The 20,289-nt window shown below is 39.7% G+C and overlaps 1 protein-coding gene across 2 annotated transcripts in view; it reads left to right on the top strand.

Moving 5' to 3' along the window:
* MBOAT2 (membrane bound O-acyltransferase domain containing 2) overlaps window positions 1-20,289 on the top strand; it is a 120,965-nt gene that overhangs the window by 68,881 nt on the left and 31,795 nt on the right. For both annotated transcript variants that reach the window (XM_061622821.1, XM_061622820.1), the window contains exons 4-7: window positions 11,607-11,702; window positions 14,728-14,783; window positions 18,959-19,013; window positions 19,708-19,891. In XM_061622821.1, coding sequence (XP_061478805.1) covers window positions 11,607-11,702; window positions 14,728-14,783; window positions 18,959-19,013; window positions 19,708-19,891 — 391 coding nt within the window. The remainder of the gene's footprint in view (window positions 1-11,606; window positions 11,703-14,727; window positions 14,784-18,958; window positions 19,014-19,707; window positions 19,892-20,289) is intronic.

The following is a 20,289-nucleotide window of genomic DNA, read 5'->3' on the forward strand; positions in this document are numbered from 1 at the left end:
TGGAAATGTTCAGAGGTCTAAAGGGAATAATTCCTTGAAAAATATATAATACAAGTGAAATTCTATTGAGGGTATAGCTCCATCTGAAGAGCCGATGTGGTCCAGTGACTAGAGAGATGAGGAGGAAATTTCATTTGTCATGGACTTGTTTTTGGCAGGTCATGGTCTGTCACCCTTGATTCCCTTTCTTAAAATGGGAATAATAGTCATCACAAGACTGTTGAGAGAGCACAATAAAGCTTGTAAAGCATATAAATAACAAGTAGTAACAGTAGTTCAGCATTTAATCAATTGGTGCAGTCTCTGCTTAGAGAAAAACTGCAACAACACTGCAGTTAGAAAGCCTTGTCTGATTGCCAGTGATGCGCCTTTTTGTGTTTATAGTACATTTAATGTGGACCACTTCAAACTATGCATATCCAAGAAAGGAAAAGGAAAAGCTTTAGAAACTGCTGAAATGTAATTTTTATAAATGTTATTATTGGTGTAGTTTGTTGGATACACCACACTTAGTCGTTGCAGGTTCATAATGTTGACTGCCGAGTGCAAGAAACTGGAAAAATGGTCATCCAGTAAAGTTAAGCCACTTGGTGCTTTGCTGTGCAATGTCCATATATTTTTATGTCTTTATCTATGGCAGTTCTAAACTGTTCCATTAAAACATTCTAGTTACAAAATATAGATAAAACAAGCAGACAAAGACCCAACAACAAAAGGAATAAATAATAAAAGATTTGGTGGAAAAATAGGGCCATAAGACAGTAGTAACATTTAATAGAAATACCAAGCTAGTCTTTTGCAGTGGTGAGCGACCTGCAATCTATAAACGAAGCCTGCCATTTGAGGCTGCAATTCTACTATACCTGCTGACTTGGGAGTAAGCTTCACTGAGATTTGCTTCTAAATGGACATGCATATGACTGCATTGTTGGTGACAAGAGAATTTTGGTATGCCATGACATGTGCTGAGGCATTTTCCCCAGATTTTCAAAGCATGCCATTTAAAATAGGTATCAGAATGATCATGGACATGCCTGTTAACATGGACTTCAGGGAAATAATTTTGAATAGGCCTGGCTGCTTGAAGAAGCTGTCTCCCGCTGATGTAGTGAAATGCTGTTTCATGCTTATCCATTAGATGAGCGTGATTACAGAAAGGATAACAAACCTGTGACTTTGGTGAAGTTGCTTTCTCCCTTTAGGCTTTCCTTTCAATGAAAGGATTAATGTGGAACTAATTGAAGACCAGCAATGTCTCTATAATTGGATGAGTGTACTACATTACTAATATTTCAAAGATGAGGAGAAAAATGTTGGATTTACAATGGCCTTTTCTCCGAGTCTTGGATTTGAGTAATATCTTAACATAATTTTACTATAGAAAGAAAGCTAAGTCCAAACATCATTAACACTACTAGTAAATACTTGAATATCCAGCTTAGATTTTGTAATATTTTCGAGAACTATTCTGCAGTGTGAAAAATGTTTTATTATCTGAATTGCCCAGAATTCCCCATTTGTTAGTTTGAAAACACTCGTGAGGGACCCTCAAGGGAGGCACTACTCTGGTTAAATATGTGTGGAACATATTAAAGGCAGTTCTGCCTCCAGTATAACTTTGGTTTTGGTACACACAGGCACTTGTGCATACACAAAGTAACACTGAAATTTAGTTATACTTTCCTTCCATGCAGTAATGTTGTGATTAGTTGATGATTGGGATAGAGGAAAAATTGATTTATTTTGTATTTAAAAGTGAACCTATGTAATTTGCACATTCCAAAACAGTAATTGAACTGAAACAGCCATCCATTGAAATTCACAGTTCTTTGAATTTTGCAGTGCAGTTCACCAGCCAAGTAATGTGTACAAAAATACATATACTGGGGTAAAGTATACATAAAAATGCATATGTTTGTGAAAATAAAGTACATTATATTAGGGAAAAGTGCATACAAAAATGTGTAATGGGAGAAATTCATTCTAAAATGCTGATGAATTTTTATGAGAGACTTTAAAAAAAAATAAACTGATGTGGAAAACTGAACTTAAGATCAGAAAAATGAGAAACTGAGACGAACCAAAACTGACAGATTCACCCAGCCGTAGTTGATGATTCCTTGTAGTAGTCATTGCACATGGACATAATGTATTTGCAAGCGATTCTTTTTCCAGTTATTTCTGATTGGGAGAGCAATAGGAATTACTCTGAATATTTGAGGAGACAGTTCATTCTGTTTTTAGCCCTGCTCCCTCTGAATAAAAAAACTGCTGCTGAATATTTCAACAATGAATAAATAGGACTTTTTATATATATACTGGGGGGCAGAGCACTGCTCGCTTCACTTGCCAGCCCCCTGCCCCAAACACACAGACACACAAACCAGGCACCTCCAAGCACACATGGGCACAGACGGACACACACACACACACACACACACACACACACACACACACACACACACACACACACACACAGAGAGAGAGAGAGAGAGAGAGAGAGAAGGATGACTAATAGCAAAAGAAAGGTTTATCTGGATGGGGCATGGGGATGGGTTTATCTGGATGGGGCATGTGTGTGTGTGTGAGAGAGAGAGAGAGAGAGAGAGAGAGATTTGGATCTAGCAAACCATTTTAAACAAAGGGAGAAAGAGGTGAGATCAAGGTCTGTGCAGCACACTGAAATGCTCAAAATAGTGCCAGTGTCACCCAAAACGAATAAGCTCTTCACAATTCCTTTATTTCTATATTTGATTTATTAGTTGCTTGTTACTCAAAAGTAACAGGGTGTTTTAACAATCCTGAACAATTTAGTATCCTCAGCAAACTTGGACACCTCATTGCTTACCCCTAACTTGAACAAGTTAAAATGCACAGGTCCCAATACTGATCTTTGGGTGGCTCCACTTTCTACAGCCTCCATTGGGAGAACTGCCCATTTATTCTGCTGTTTCCTGGCCAGTTCCTGATCCGCAAGAAGACCTCTCCTCTTAACCCATGACTGTTAAGCTTACTCAGGAGTCTTTGATGAGGTACCTTGTTGAAAGCGTTTTGAAAATCCAGGTACACTGTGTCAACTGGATCACAGGGATCTGCACTATATCCGCCACTGTGAGGAGAGAAGCAAACAATTCATTTAGCTTCTCTGCAATTTCTGTTACCTTGCTTTAGCATACCTTTGACTCCCTTTTCATCCAAGGGTACAACCGCCTCTCTAGATACTCTCCTGCTTTTAAAGTGTTTAAAGAATTTTTTGTTGTTTGCAATGTGCTCCTCAAATTCTTTTTTAGTATTCCTTATTGTCTGCTTGCATTTCTTTTGCCAAAGTTTTTGTTCGTTTTTGTTCTCCTCATTCAGGTAAGACTTCAATTTTTTGAAAGAAGACTTCTTGCCTCTAATAGCATGTTTGACTTTGCTAGTTAACCACACTGGCATCCTCTTGGCCCTTTACTGATCTGGAGTACACACCCCAGTTGAGCTTCTAATATTGTGTCGTTAAACAACTCCCAAGTGGGTTGGAGTGATTTGGCCCTCTTAACTATATCATAGGTGGCGCTTTGCTATTACATTCGCCAAGTTGGCAAGTTACAATGTTGACTTTTGAGATAAGGGGTGTGGAATAGGATTGGAGGTTACAGACTGCTATAAGACAAATACAGAGAGAGGAAGATGCATCTTTTTAAAACAGTAAAATATGCTTAACAAATTAAAAATGATTACTTTAAACATTAAGGGCATGGAAAATGCAATTAAAAGGGAATGATTTCCTAAATTAATATGTAATCTACAATGCACAGAATGCTCCTGGAAGCACAGAAATCTACAGTCACGAAAGGGTTATTAGCAAGTAAAAAGTAGAATAGAAAAATGTGGCTTATGGAACAAGCAAATGGAGTGGCAATAGTGTTTCATAATGAGCTGGACTTTGAACCTAGGAGAGAGTTAAAAGATAAAGACAGACATTTTCTTTTTGAAGAACAGGTGTTGGACCTAAGACAAAAACCCCCCTGTTGCTTCCACATATGCGGCCAATGAAGGACTTTTTTTTTTACAGAAGGCATTGACCAAAGTTACAAAATATAGTATAGCAGTGGAATATCAATTGGAATCTGCAAGGGATGGTAACTGATGACTTAATGGAGAAATGTATTATGAAAGAAAAGGGGAAAACATTAGAAGACAAAAGTATCGACAAATTGAAAAAGTTATTTTGTATTGTAAATATATATGGACTATGGAAAGTACTGCAGGAATTATGTATGTTGTTGTTACATGCCTTCAAGTTGATTACGACTTGTGGCGGGAATTATGGACACACAAAATTTTACTCTATGAACAATTTAATAAGGTACGGTTTATTCAGACATCCTGTACAGATTTAAATACTTTCATATAAATTCTCAAACTGTTCCATGAGACGTGGAGGAACCAACTCAGAGATACAGGAATGACATGGCTTATGTGTTGCCAAATGAGAATACTTATTAGATAGCAAACATTAGATCAAGGAAGAGAGCTCTAATACTAGAATAAGACGACAGTGAGAAAGGATTAATAACTAAACTTAATTATATTCTTTAGCAAGATATGGGATCACTAACATTAAGAGACTAGAGGAAATGGATTAGGAATTAGACATAGAGGATGAACAATGGTCTTCCTTGTGAGGCAAATTCTCATAGGTCAACTTCAGCTCAGTTTAGAGAAACCTCAATAAAAATTATGCAAAAATCGTATCTTACAGTTTTGAATTATTTATGTATTATGTATTTATTTATGTATTATATTTATGTATTTATTTATGTATTATATATTCATAAACCAAGTTCTCCAGTGTGTTGGAAGGGTTGTACTACTAAAGGATCATTCAGACATATGTGGTGGGAGTGTGGGAAGGCAGCTGAACTTTGGGATCAAATATTTCGTTATCTCTGTGATAATTAGAAACAAAATAAAGAAAATCCCCAGAATTAGCACTACTGAATTTATTCATAGGAGAAAATCAAGACATAATATGTAAACCATTAGTGGGATGTTTACTAACAGCAGCCAGGACCCTAACAGGCGGATTCTGGAAAGATCTAATGGTAAAGAATGGTATAAAAATGTTCACAGAAAAACTCACTTAAAAGTTGTGAATAGTTAAAGGTCAAAAGTGGAGAGATGCATTTGCTGCAGACTGATGGAACTTTATTGTATTGACAAATAAAACTAACAAAAGGCTAGTGCTGAAAGCATTTAGAAGCATGTGGATTGTATAAAACATAACAACTTGAATATTATTAATACAGTACTGAATCTTAAAATGTATCTCTATGGAACACATCACTTGTCATCAACTATTTCTGTCTATTTTGGTTTAATTGTTTGCAGTTGTTGACATGTTTCTGAAAAATAATTTTAAAAACCGAATTTTTTCAACAGATCCTTGCAGTAAGGTATGAACTCATTACATGCCATTTGAGCATAAATCTGTTTACAAGGGGAGTAATCCCAAAAATATTTCTTGAAGATGTCTTTGAATGTCACTCCCTTTTTGCTCAGATGTTGAATCCAAATAGATAGGTAGATATTTATTTGCATCAGCCTCAGGTATGAACATACAACTGCACAGATAAAATTGCCAGATTAAATTAAATTATACAAATTAAAACTCAGAGCATGATCATAGCCCTTGCTTTAATGGCAACCGCTAGAAATTTTGTGTTCTTTGCTGTCACCAGCCTATCTTGGTCTGCAAGGAGGAAATTCACGTAATAATCAGTTGAACACCCTAGATGAGACAATAATGGTGTTGTTAACTCTATGTAGATCTTTACAAAAAGAGTAAAATAGCAATACATGAGCCAAGGTTTTGGTATTGCCATCTCCACATGGACATATAGAATTCTGGAATGGAATTCTCTTAAAACAACCCCCGAGTACTGCTGAAGGCAGCACATTCATTTGTGCATACAAGAAAGCTCTTCTGCATCTTAGAATAGTTAGATCCTATAGATAAGATGCCATTGTATCACGAGGACTGGTTGAAAAACATACCAGAGACATAGTTTTCTCATCGCAGATAGTTCTGTGATGAGTTGTCTCAATAGGTCTCTTCCTTTACTGAGACCCAAACTTAGTAGTTGGTATGGTGCACAGCCAAAAAAGCATAACCTTAAGTCAATGGCTTTCATGTGAAACAGGCAGAACTAAAAGTAGCAAGCTGGTAGGGGCAAAATTCATCGACAATAATTAAATGCATTATCCAGGCCTGTGTTAACATGGGGTGGAGACCAGCTTCAAATCACAGAGCAATTTTTGAAACAGCCTGGTACAGAGAAAAACTGTCTTAAGAAGTTTAGATTGCACAACTTCTAGTGGGCTTCAGTTGGCATCAGCCCAAAATTTGAATCCCATCAAATAATTGAGCTAAAAGTTTAGCCTTAAGTACAGCAGGTATACATTTATGATCTTTCATTCAGAAGAAATTCATTAACAGTTTAGTACTGTCCATACCTTTTTCTACCACACATTCTTGTTGAGCTGATGATTAAAAAGCCATGGTGGGGAAGTGGATCTAGATGGTGGGCCAGATCCAGATTTCCTTAACCCTGCAGACCACTGACTAGTGGGCATCAGTTGAAGATTTTTCCTTGGCCCATATGCATTGTGTTGTATTCAACTAAACAGGACTTAGACTAGACCTATTGAAATTAATGCATCTAAGTCATATCTTTTAACTTCAGTGGATCTACTCTGAGTAGGACTAGCATTGAATACCACAGTTTGAAATTAAACTTACAAACCCCACTTTTGGCAGGGAGCCACACCTTTACCTGCCCTGCACCTGATGACATTTATGACATCAGGGTATGGGGCAGGTGGTGTGGGGCTTGGGCGGAAATGGCCTTGAGAGCCAAATCAGGCTAAGCCTAATTATGTCCAAAAATGAAGTTTCCCTACCACTGAGCTATGACCAAATATTTAAAAACTCTTACTTATGCAATTAGCTGTTTTGGTCTCTGTCATTTGGAGAACACGATGGGCTTGGTTTTGCTGTAATTTACTAGACAGTGTCGTTTTTGACAGAAAAAGTGCCCAGCAATCTTCTCAAACTTACTTTTGTGTGGGAAAGAAGTACAGCTTTATCTGCATGTAGTAAAACAGTAATAGTTTTTGTGAGCAATTTAGGGACACGGTAAGTTGCAGATGATAAAAACCCAACAATATCAATTACATACAACTTGAATAGGACAGGAGCTAGAATGCAGCCTTGCTTAATCCCTTTAGTGGACAGCACAGAATCTGTAAGAGATCCATCTATGGTGCATAGCATCTTTAACCAAGTAATATTGATAGTTCCCAAACTTTTGATACTTGATAATTGCTGAGGGTCTTGGAGAACCACTTAATGATTTTTCTGTGTTTTGTAGTAACTGTGATGGGCAGAGCTAAATTTTGTATGATTTTAATTGTATTTTTATTGCTTCTTTTTGTTTCTCCTTTATTGAATTACAATTAGAATTCCATAGAATTCAAATTGTAGTACAATAAAATAAATATAAGAAATAAAAACCATAAAATACAATTAAAAATCAATATGAATATTTATGGATGTGCCATCTCCCATCTTCAATCACAAATCCATGGACACACTGCAGACCACCTGAATGAAGCTTGCAGACCACTGATGGTCCACAGATCATGACTTGGGAACCTCTGTTGTATACACTTCTAATTAGAAAAAGTATTTTATCTATAGTTGTTGAGGCCAACTTTTTCCCAGTCTCATACGGGAAATTGAACCAGTTGATTGGTTTGCATATTTGTCAGTCAAATGGTTTAGAACCAAGTAATGATCTACAGTGTGTCAACCTTGCCTAAACCCTGCTTGCTTACCTGCCAGAAAGGCTTCCTCTTCTAAGTAGTCACTTAGCTTATTATGAAGGTACTCTGCACAAAGTTTGTTGATTACTCAAAGCAAGCTAATTGGACAATATTTCACTGGATTATTTTTAATTTTTTAAAAAAATATAGTGATAATTACCACTGTGATCAATATAAGTAAATACAACAGCCAGAAAAAAAGAGTCCAAATAATACTACTAGCTCTCCCAGAATGGTAAAAACATCTCCTATGCATTGCTTATTGTATAAACTAACACAATTTAAGGTGCTATCCAACTTGCATTTACGCCGGGCTGAGGAGAGTTGAATGAGGCAGATCCTGGCTCAGCCAGCGTAAGTCCCTCAGCCAGTTTATCTGAGATGGGTGTAAGTGAAGCAGGTGCAAGTCCCAAGAAAGGGGCATTCTGAGGGTGTGTCAGGGACATCAAGGAAGGGGCTGAGGTGAGGAAACTTAGGTCACATCCAACTCGGATGTGTTCAGAGCGCTCCCGCAGGTCCCAATTCAGGCAAAACTTAGCCGGGAAAAAGGTTGGTCTAAGAAAATAAATACAATAGATTTCAATGGAGAGGGCTTATTTCCCAGTAGGAGTATTTGGGACAGCAGGCTTTTACTTTCTGGTCCCTGCACACAGCTCCCGCCTGAGCTGGCATTCAGCAAACCCAGAGATTCCTGAACGACGACTGGATGCAGTGGAACCTTGAGCCAGCTTCTCTTGCTCTAGCACAGCTTATCCCGGTTTACCCTGAACTAGATTGCTCTGTAAACTAAAATCCCATATCCACTTACCTATGAACAAACCTCATGAAAATCATGGAACTTCTGAATAGACATGTGTCAGAGTGCACTGTAAGAATCCAGGAGGGTGAAACTCAGTCACTTGCTTAGAGGAACAAGTGCTGAGGGCTGCTATGAGTATTGTATAAACGTCTTAATACAGGCACGACTCCGTCATCCTTATTCCCTTTTTGCCTCTTCTTGTTTCTATTTAACTCCCAAATATGGTTCTGGGCCTCTTGGGAGCATATAGAATTTATGGCTACACAGGAATAGCTATGCATGCTTTTGTTTTATTACTGAAATCATTTACTATAAACAAGAATTTTAATTAATGCAGCTTATTAATAACTGTTATAAGCAAGCAGATGCTCAGTGCTGCAGTCATGGCTTTTTACATAAAATGCACACTTCCATATTAATTGCTACAGCAGATTCTGCTGCGATAAGGGAATTCTAATGACTTTGTAAAGTTTGTGTGTCAGATTATTATGCGTACTATTAGGTTTGAATTCATGTTCCGTATTGTTCATTATTTGAAATGTCATCTGTCTTAATGGAAATGAATTTATCAGAATGCTGCTTTCTGTGTTAGTTGATGAAATAGTCTGGTGAGATGGAGTGGGAGATGTGTGACAGGGGTGTGGTAATAGATTGTCCCATAGTACAGTTATCAAAAACTGTTCACATTTGTTTTGCAAGTTTCATCTGCAATTGTGAATATCAGTTTTAATTTTTTTCATCAGATAAGTTAGAAAACAATCACCTGTACTCAGAATTGAAGCTGCTTTACATGTGAAATAAAAAATAAGTGTAATACCTAATGGTTGGTTAGTGTCGTGTCCAGGACGGGACTCAGGAACCAGACCAGTTGGTGCAAGCAATCCAGTTTTTATTAAAGTAATATCCAGACAAAAACTGTGCCTTCTCATGAAGCAACACTGTAACACATATCCTGCGACATAGAAGAGAGTTGACAGAACAAGGAGTCCCTTCCCCCCCTCCCTTTCTGGCGCGAATTCTCTCACTCTGCCTCAATGCACTCTCGTCCACACCCCTTCTCTCTCTCCCCCTTGCCCTCTTTTGCTGTCTTCGTGTACGTGGTGAGGGGGGAAGCGCGGCCCCCTCCCCTTCTGAGGATTCTACCTCTGGTATGGGGGAAAGCGGCTCTTCTTCTTCACAGAGCTCTGGCCAACTGATCTCCTCCTCCTCCTCCTCCTCTTCTTCTGAAACAACAGGGCCTCAATTCTGCATCCCGACAGTTAGTATGCTTGAATTATCAAAGTGAAAATGGCAGTGCATCCAGCTGTGTATACGGTCACAATGATCAGCACTCCCTTTAGTACAATCAGCCATGGAAGGCAACGACTGGCTTTCAGTTTCTTACTCCAAGCCTTCTTATAGTAGTAGATCTCTGTCGTTTTGCACTGAAAAGCAGTTACACCAAGTTGCAGCCAGCTCTGCACAGTCCAAGGGAGGCCCTTCTCTTGGGTTGGGCAGAGCAGGCTGTCACTTGCAGCCAGATAGTACATTCATTCAGACAGTCAAATCCATATTAATAAGCTGACATATGAAGAAGCTTCACGCATCCACTTTTTCCCCTCCCTTCACACAAGCAGGGAAGAAACCTGCAGTTGACCATAGCGTTTTGTGACATTCTTTTTGGAGGTTATTAACCAGCAAACTATGGTTAAATGTTTCCAAATATGGCAGGATGTGAAGCATTAAAGTCAGCTTCCACAGCAGAAGAGCATCATTGACTAGTGATGGCATGTACCATATTGGAAGATAAACAGGTAAATGTGCCTCTGGTGCTGTGGCTGATGCCGTTTGATGCTGTAATCGTGTTGTCTGAGTAGATATGGAGGCAGAGTTAGAATCTGAGTTTGTTGCAGGGCAAAGGTTTAGTCCCTGATCAGGGGAAATCCCCCATTTTAAAGCCGATTTTGCCGTTTTGCGGCATTTTGGTGCGACGTGACCCATTAAAATCAATGGGTTCCTCTTTACGGTGGGGGCCTGGTCCCTAACCCGTCATATAAGCGGGGCCCTACTGTATTTAGATTGCAGGGAAGGTAGAGAGATTTTTATAAGCAAGGAAAAGCCTATCAGTATCAGTCATTGTGAATAAAGTAGTATCATCCAAGATGGGCTATAGAACATTAGAGTGGTTTTAGCTGGGAACTGTAGGTGACAAGTTGTGGTTTGGCTTTCTCTTTTGGGTGTGTTCTACAGAAGCTCAAGATTCTGCTATTATAATGCACTTACATGCAAAGACATGAATGTATCGGCTTTAACAATTAAGGTCACAGGTTACATGATAGTGTAACCGCCCTGTTTTAACAAATGAATCCCATAGTGGGTACGGGTATATTTCTGCCTTTGCAGTGTGTTAATCCTGGATAGCGTTAATTTGCTATGAATGAACATTGTGACAATTGCTTCTCTCATATCATACTCAGCTTCTTTCCTGCCAAGGTTTTATGAAAGAGTTTTATGAAAGAAAGATGTAGCAACCTAATTATAGCATGCCGGTACTTTCAAGTAATAAATTATGCTTTGGTATTTAAAATTTTTCACAGGATAATTGAAGATGTAAATCAGAAGATGAAGATGACTACTATAAGAAGCCGTACTAAAGATATAAGTGTACTTGAAACTGGTTGTAAATAATAGCAGACCTCTAAATATTGATGAGTGAATTCTCTTCTATTGCATTCAGAAAGGGGCTATTTCAATTGTCTCATTTGCAGGATGTCCACTGGGTGCCCTAAAACTTGATTTTAACATCAGCGAGTGGTTTAGTCTGAAGAGAGACTGCCTTTAACATATGGGGGACCCTGGTTGTGCAAGACTTTAAAGATTAAAAGCAATTTATTCAAACTTGTATTAATCTCTGATGGTCTTGTATGATAATTTAATAATTATTTTCTGTCTCTTTCAGATACTGTTTTGTTTTTGCTTTGGGATACCTCACTGTGTGCCAAATTTCTAGAGTCTATATCTTTGATTATGGACAATATTCTGCTGATTTTTCTGGGTAAGAATAAATAATACTTTCTGTATCCCAGCTATTTCTCTGGTTAAATATAGTGGGTGGTCCTACTCAGAGTAGACCCATTGCATTGAATAGACATGACTAACTTTGGTTCATTCATTTCAGTGGGTCTTCTCTGGGTAGGACTTAGTTGAATACAGCCGTTTGCCACATCTCCATTTGTGTGCCTATGGTGGTGAGCAATAAAAACATAAGTATTCAGAAACGTCCTCTTCAGTAGCTGCCATATGTGTCTGTCACAGTCTAATCAACTGCTTAAATATATACCCTCCCCTGCTCTTTTTGGGTTGTTCTCTTCAACCAATGTATGTGCTAAGCTGTTTTTCTTATCTTTTTTTCTCTTAAAGATTGTTAAGATGGTTCTTAAGCAGCCCTGTGGAGGCAGTTGTTGAGAGACAGAGATTCCACCTCAGCTTGTAATGTTTTAACTGTTTCTGTGCATGCCCAAGCCTCGTTAAGAGAATTTAAGATAATTTTTTTAAAAAAGGCTCTTATTATTTTGTACATTCACAAATAAATTTCCTCCATATCTGTGGAGTGCCCCGCATTTGCAGAGACCCCTACCTTATCTCCAGATACCCCACCTTTTCTGTTTTATTGCCATACTGGTTGGCACATCTCTAAATATGCCGCTGGAGGAATGGTTTATACTGTGAAAATGTGTTTTTATTTTTCTACTCTGAATTGTGTAATCAGGGAATGGTGCTCTCCTGAGTACTTAAGGATCTTTGCTGTATTGCTTTCACTGCTATATCATTACCATTACCCAGGTGTTTAAAAGGCAGCAAACAATGTCTTTAGTATCATGCAGAAAAGCCAATATGCTCCCTATGGGCTGGTTGCACAAAGCCACTAAATACTTTTTATTGCTTTTACGATAAGTTCACTTTTTCAAAGCCAGACGTATTTTCTGATATTTATGGAGCAAATATGTGGCTGAATGTGCCTGACAGGCTCAAACAATACTACTATATGTTTCAGTGGTCTCTATTTACCCAGGACAATCCTGGTTTTCTGGTATCTCTCCCTGGTAAATAGTGTCCCTGTTTTGCCTTTCAAGATTTGTTAGTGCGAGTTGCTAGACTTGTGATTTGTCAGGTTTCAGTCTCCTCCCTCAGTTAGCTAGAACACCTGGGTGTACAGGGGTGACCTTCATCATGGCAAATCATATATTTTGTCTCTGGTCCATGTATGTGCATAAATGGGATGGTTTAGACATAATGAGACCAAGCATGCATGAGCCTCTGGTTTGCTCCTTCCTCCACTTCACACACTTCTGTGTATGAGCAAAAGAGAATAAAATATTCTGTCTCTAGTTTGTGCGAAACAATATTGCTGTTTTGCCCAATCACAAAGTTTGTCCACAAATTAGGATTGGAAATAATGGTTTTATCAAGATTGCCATAAGATTTGGTATGCCAGTTTAGATGACAAACTATATTCTGCCACAAACCAGGAATGGAACATCTGCTGCCCTTGTGTGACGAGTGAGCATGTGAACTCTAAGCAGCTCATATTCTGAACAGCCCCATGGAAACCATTTATTTTATTTCATTTTTATCCCACCCTTCCTCTAAGGTCTCCCGTTCTTTTGCAGTTGCAACAAATCCTATGAGCTAAGATAGAGTGTGAATAATTGGCTCAAGTGAACTGCATGCCTGAGTGGAGATTTGAATCTGGGTCTCCCCAGTCATAGACCAGCACTCTAGCCACTATACCTCTGTGTAGTGCACAGCTTACCAGTTCATATCCATAGCTAGCTAGAAGGAAAGGACATAGTACATGATTTTTCATTCTCTGTTACAGAAACAAAAAAGCTCTAAAACGCCCCCAATTATTAAAACATGTCCTTACCTATTTAAAATTGTTATTTATTGATCTATCAGTGAAACTGACTGAAACTTTCATCCCTATATATGATGATGATGATGATAGTGGTATCCAACTAATGTGTCTCATCAGTGCAAGGATTTCCAATGGGACTTCTCCCATGTGTGCTCTGTGCCTTCCCCAGATCTGCTTTGGAGAGTTGGGGAACCCCTAGAACCAATTTAGGGGGAACACAGGGGGAGTTCCATTGCACAAGTGGAAATCACTGCATTGTGGGACCCTGACTTAGCACTACTTTGAATACAACCTTGTTGTTGTTGTTGATGATGATGATGATGATGATGATAAATAAATAAATAAACTGATTATTTATATTCTGCTTTTTTATTAAATGTAAGAATGGCACATAACATAATAATAAAACAGCACAATATGCTCATAAAAGTACAAGTACAATTAACCATTTTCAAAAGGTAATGTCAAAGAATACAGTATATCATTAACACTTCACAAACATAAACAATCAATCAAACCCAAAACCTAATAGTGGTAGGAGTAAAAGATGAGGAGTATTAAAACTGGAAACAATAAAGTTAAGTATTGCACAGTAAAACCCCACTGAAATCAAAGTGTATTTCTGTCAAGAAAGGAAGCCTGATGGCTTTCATTTGGAGAGCATCCCACATTTGTGTAACCACCACTGCAAAGTCATGCTTATTTGCTGAATATCCCACACTGGCTTCAAAAGCAAAGCCTCTAGCATTGATCTAAATTCCTGGGCAGGAAACAATTGTTGGTTAAGTATCAGTATTAACACCACTAGTTTATTTTCCCTACAGCAGCCTTTCCCAACCAGTGTGCCTCCAGATGTTGTTGGACCACAACTCCCATCAGCCTCAGCCAGCATTGCCAATGGTCAGGAAAGATGGGAATTGTGGTCCAACAACATCTGGAGGCACACTGGTTGGGAAAGGCTGCCCTACAGGCTAGCCTAAGACCTACCCATAAAAAGACTTCCAGTGGCATGTTTCAAAAACAAATTAATGGCAGAGAAAAACAAATGTATGGCACATTCAGCTCTGTCTTTCTGTTGGAAAGCAATATTTCTATGGGTGATATTTGAATGCTCTGTTTTTGAAGTCTTTAATTTTTAAATTTCCCTCTCACTTTGTCACAGCCCAATGATGATAATTACACAGAAGATTACAAGCTTGGCATATGAAATTCATGATGGTAAGACTTTTTTTTGAAGGGGAAGAACTAAATCATGCCTTCTCTTGGAGTGTGGAACATAAGTCACATGGCCATGTTTATTTTCTGTGTCTTTTTACAGGAATTGAAGAGGGGAAACTGCACAGATAAGTTTATCTGAATTGGGGGAGCATGTGATAGCTAACTATTTTTTATGACACTTGGAACAATATGAAAATTCTCAAGGGAAACTTTGCTTATTCTAAACATGCAAAAGATGACTCAAGGTTATTCTTTAATCTCTGTCCTGACAATCCTTTATGATAAGTGAAGGATCCATCTTTACAAAGCCAGAATCGAACCCCCAAGTACAGAGCAGCTGTTACGTTAAAACAGATAACTGATAACTTATAGGAATGGATACTACTTTAGTTTTACTTAGCTGTTTTGTGTGTTGTTAACCAGTTCTCAGTTTTTATATAAATTATGTATGTGGTAGTTTTGCTGTATGTAAATTTGCGAAGATACATTGTAAGAGTTTAGATATACTAAGTTATAGTTGTCATGACTGATGACTTGAGAAAGTTGTTCTTATAAATAGGGAGCTAATAGCTGCCTTTGGATGTAATGCTAAAGCAGAGTTTAGTGTTAGAACAAACCTCAGCAATCCTTGGGCTCGCATGCTCCCCTCCTTTTTTATATTGCAACCTTAAGGAGGAGAACAGAACCTTCCATTGTAGATTCCATTGTAGATGGACTGGTTCCTCGTTGCTCATCTGCTGTGCCCCCTGTGTGTGCTATTGCTTAACACCGGATCTGTACACAATGAGACCACACTCATCCATTATTTGATCATAGATGAGGGTGCTGATTTGGTGTGCATTACTGAGACTGGGGTGGGTTTGCTGGGAGGAGTTGATCTGACCCAGCTTTGCCCACCTGGATACTCAGTGCAACACCAGCACGGGCTGCAGAAATGGAGGGGAGGAGTTGCGGTGGTCTACAGAACTTCCATCTCTATCACCACGAAACCACTCTGGCTTGGAGCTGGCTGTGAGGCTCTGCACCTGGTGTTGGGCCAAGGCAATAGTAGACTAGGGTTGTTGCTGGTGCACCATCCACCCTGTTGCCTGGCAGCTTCTCTGACCAAACTGGTGGAGGCCGTCTTGACTGTGGTATTGGAGGAGCCCAGAACGATAGTCTGAGGTTGCCTCTAGTGCTCTGGCTTGGGACTTCATGGCCTCCATGACAGTTGTCACTGGCCTGACGCATAGGGCAGGGCACACCCTCGACTTGGTTTTTGCTCCAGAATCCAGATGGAGGAAGGGGTGGTCTGAAGATGGGGGGTGGATGCCACCCGATTGTCATGGTCAGACCACTTCCTGGTGAAGTTTAGACTTATGGCTCCGAACCTCCCCTGCAGGGATGATGGGCATGTTAAGATGGTCCGATCCCAGAGACGGATGGAATCCACTGGATTCCTGAATGCCCTGGGGGAGTTCCCAGTAGATAGAGCAGGTGACCCTGTTAAAGCCCTTGTCACACTGTGGAACAATGAGGCATGTCAGGCTCTTGACACGGTTGCCCCTCTCTGGCATTATGGAGCCCAGTTTGCATCTTGGTACACCAGTGAGCTAAGGGCAATGAAACAGGCTACAGCACTAGTGGCAAAAGATCTGTGAGGCTGATTGGGCATGACTAAAACATCATAACTGTGCCTACTGTGTGGTGGTGAGGGCGGCGAAGAAGGCCTACTTCTCTACCCACCATCACATCCTCAAGTAGGTGCCCAGTGAACCTTTTGTGTATTGTCAGTGGTCTGTTGACATCAATTCCAGGAAATGGAGTTTTAGACCCTTCGGAGGCCCACTGTGAATTGTTTGAGGGTAAAGTTGCTCGCCTCTGTAGCAGTCTTGATGCCCCGTCCACATATAGTGTAGTCCCCAGTAAGGTGTCCAATGCAACTTCTTGGGAATGGTGTCAGTTGATGCTATTGACAAGGTGCTTATGACGATGTGGCCAGCAACGTGTCCTCTTGATCCTTCTTGGCTTATTAAAGCTTGTCGAGGGGGGTTAACCAAGTGGATTCTGGGTGTGGTCAATGCATCATTTCTAGGGGAAGTGGTTCCAGGTGCCCTGAAAGAGGCAGTGATCCAACCACTCCTGAAAAAACCCACCATGGACCCATTGATTTGGGACAACTACAGCCCAGTCGCAAATACCCGCCTTGGGCTCCTACTGGGAGGAAGGGCGGGATATAAATCAATAAATACCATGTGTTTTTAAAAAAAATTTTTAAGTGTTATTAAATTTGTGTATTTGTTTTTAATGTTTTTTAATTGTTGTAAACCGCCCAGAGAGCTTCGGCTATGGGGCGGTATACAAATGTAATAAATAATAATAATAATAATAATAATAATAATAATAATAATACCCCCTTTTCAGGGAAAGTGATTGAGAGGATTGTGGCTCAGCAATTGCAAGTACTCTTGGATTAAACAGATTATCTTGACCCATTCCATTCTGGGTTTAGGCCTGGTTATGGGACTGAATCGGCCTTGGTCAGCCTGATGGATGACCGTTATCAGGAGAAGGACAGGGGGAGTGCGACCCTGTTATTTTTACTTGATTTCTTGGCAGCTTTTGATACTATTGACCATGGTATCTTTCTGGGCCAACTTGGTGAGATGGGTATTAGAGACACCGTTTTACAGTGGTTCTGATCCTACTTTCCAGGGTGGTTTTCAGAGAACTGCATTGGGTGATTGTTTTTTGATCCCCTGGCAGTTGTGCTATGGGGGGCCGCAGCCATGCTGTTTAACATCTGTATGAAGCCCTTAGGAGTGGTCATCGGGAGATTTGTGGCGAGGTGTCAGCAGTATGCTGATGATACCCAGCTCAATTTCTCTGTAACATTTGAATTGAGAAAGACTGTGCAAGCCCTGGACTAGTGCCTGGACTCTGGCCAATAAACTGAGCCTGATGGAGGCCCTGTGGGTTGGTGGTTCCCGAGTTCAGATAATTGGTTAGTTGCCTCATTTGGATGGGGTTGTACTCCCTCTAAAAGAGCAGGTCCGTAGGCTGGGGGTGCCCCTGGATCCATCTTTGTTGGTAGAGGTCCAGGTGATGTCAGTAGCTAGGAGTGCCTTTTACCAGCTTCGGCTGGTAAGACAGCTATGGCCGTTTCTGGATGGGACAGCCTGACCACTGTTGTCCATGCACTAGTAACCTCCAGGCTGGATTATGGTAATGCGCTTTAGGTGGGGTTGCCTTGAGGTTGGTCTGGAAGCTGCAGCTGGTGCAAAATGCAGCAACGTGACTGCTCACTGGGGCAGAGTATTGCCAACATGTCACCCTGCTGCTGAAAGAATTGCACTGGCTGCCCATTAGCTACTGGGCTAAGTTCAAGGTTCTAGTTTTGATCTACAAAGCCCTTTACAGCTTGGGACAGGATAACTGAACATCGTCTTACCCCTTGTTGATCGCTACGCTCTGCAGGTGAGAGCTTCCTGCAGATACCATCTTATCAGGAGGTCCATTCCACGCAACATAGGAAGAAACCTTTAGTGTAGCGGCACCTACCCTTTGGAATTTCTTTTCCTTAAAAGAGGTGCCATCTCTGTTATCTTTCTGGTGCCTACTGAAGACCTTCCTCTTTCAACATGTCTTTTAAGTAGAAACCGTATCCCAGTCTGTGTCTGTGTTGGAATTGCTTTTTAAGATGTTTTTAAAGCTTTTTAAAAATATTTTTAAATATGTTTTAATATGTTTTAATGTCTATTTTTATGATATTTTATAGTGTTTTTGTTTGCTACCCTGGGCTCCTACTGGGAGGAAAGGCGAGATATAAATTTCATAAATAATAATAGATTAGCTGTAGTTTTAGCATGTCATTCAAATCCTATATACTGTGGCTGATTTAACTATGGTTAACAAGCTTGCTTTTTAAACCATAGTTTGAAATTGGTTTGTTTCCACTAACCATAGTTAACGTTAAATGTAGTTTGTCCAGATTTGAACAATACAGCAAGCTGCATTTAATCTAAAATGGATGTGGAAGCTTATTAACTCCTTCATTATGACTGTCCTGAGGGAAGGGAGAGAGTGCAGGAGCCCAGAGCTTACTGCAGTTCATTCTTGTAACACCAAGCTGTGGTTTCACATTAACGCTGGGACCAGCCCAATATGTTACATGCTATTTTTCCCTTGATCCGCAGGAATGTTTCGAAAGGAGGAGGAACTGACGCCATCACAGCGATGTTTAGCTGTGAGGTAAGCCCCCCATTTCAATGTCACCTGGCCCGTCAGACTCTACCTGCAGCCAGTCATTCTGCAACTCAGCAGGGAACAGAGAGGAGACTCCTTATGCTGTATTGCTTTCCATCCATTAGTGTAAAATACAAATAAAGCCATTTTTGAGTTTTCAACTAAAAAGGATTAGTAGGATATAATATAATATTCTAATGTTATCATTAATAACTTTGGATACAGTCTATTGTCAATCCTCATGCATCTCACTTTGCGTTTGATACTATGAGTTAATAGCTCTCAGACACTTTATTCTATGTAAGCAAGTTTCTAATAAGAGTGTTGGTCAAGTGAGTTGCCTCTTGAATTTTCCTTTCATACTAGAAACCAGACCCTGTTAAATAACCCCCTTGTACCATACTGTGCCCAGCATCTTTTCAACTCACAATGACCTGCGGGCAAGTGTTATACCAGCTTGACAACCAAGATGCAGGTGTCTCATAAACAACTAGATTGTCCGGGGATCTTTGGATTCTAGCCCCATTATCTTTCTTTGTATCTGTACTGCTATAACAATTGAGCTATAATGTCAAGTAGAAATGGAAGTCATTTCAAGTAGAATATAATCACTGTGGGGTTCTAGTGTTATATTTAGTATCACTTACTTCTTTAAAAACATATATGAAAATCTCACCGGTTGCTTGTCTTTGAATTACAGACGCATGCCAAGTCTACTGGAGTATTTAAGTTACAACTGTAATTTCATGGGTATCCTGGCAGGCCCATTATGCTCTTATAAAGACTATATTACTTTCATTGAAGGCAGATCATACCAACTGACACAGTCTGAAGCAAATGGAAAAGAAGAGATAAAATATGAACAAGCAGATCCCTCTCCAAATGTAAGATCTTTGTCTTTTTTTGCCATGCTGCCATTCTTCTAGTGCATGAGAAGCTTGGTTTGCATTACGTGTTCTTTGCAGGCACAACTTTCTCAAGCTGTATCTTGACCATGAGTGGTGATCATTCACGAATGGTACAGCCCTGTCTTAAAAAATAAAATATTGCCTCTATCTAAATTTAGATTTTTTTCATAGATACTCACTCCTAGACCTTGTGGGCCAACATTTAGTAGCCTTGGAAGCAGTTTCATATGGTAAAGTATTCCCTTCAGGGGAAATGTTTAATGTGCTCCTTTTACTGCTTCCAATATAAATGTGTTCCTTTGTAATTGGGTAGTGATGGTGGTGAGATCCAAGAATGAATGAAAAAACTACATGCTACTTGTTAGACCTTAGAA

This window comes from Rhineura floridana, chromosome 4, assembly GCF_030035675.1.
Source record: "Rhineura floridana isolate rRhiFlo1 chromosome 4, rRhiFlo1.hap2, whole genome shotgun sequence".
NCBI lineage: Eukaryota > Metazoa > Chordata > Lepidosauria > Squamata > Rhineuridae > Rhineura > Rhineura floridana.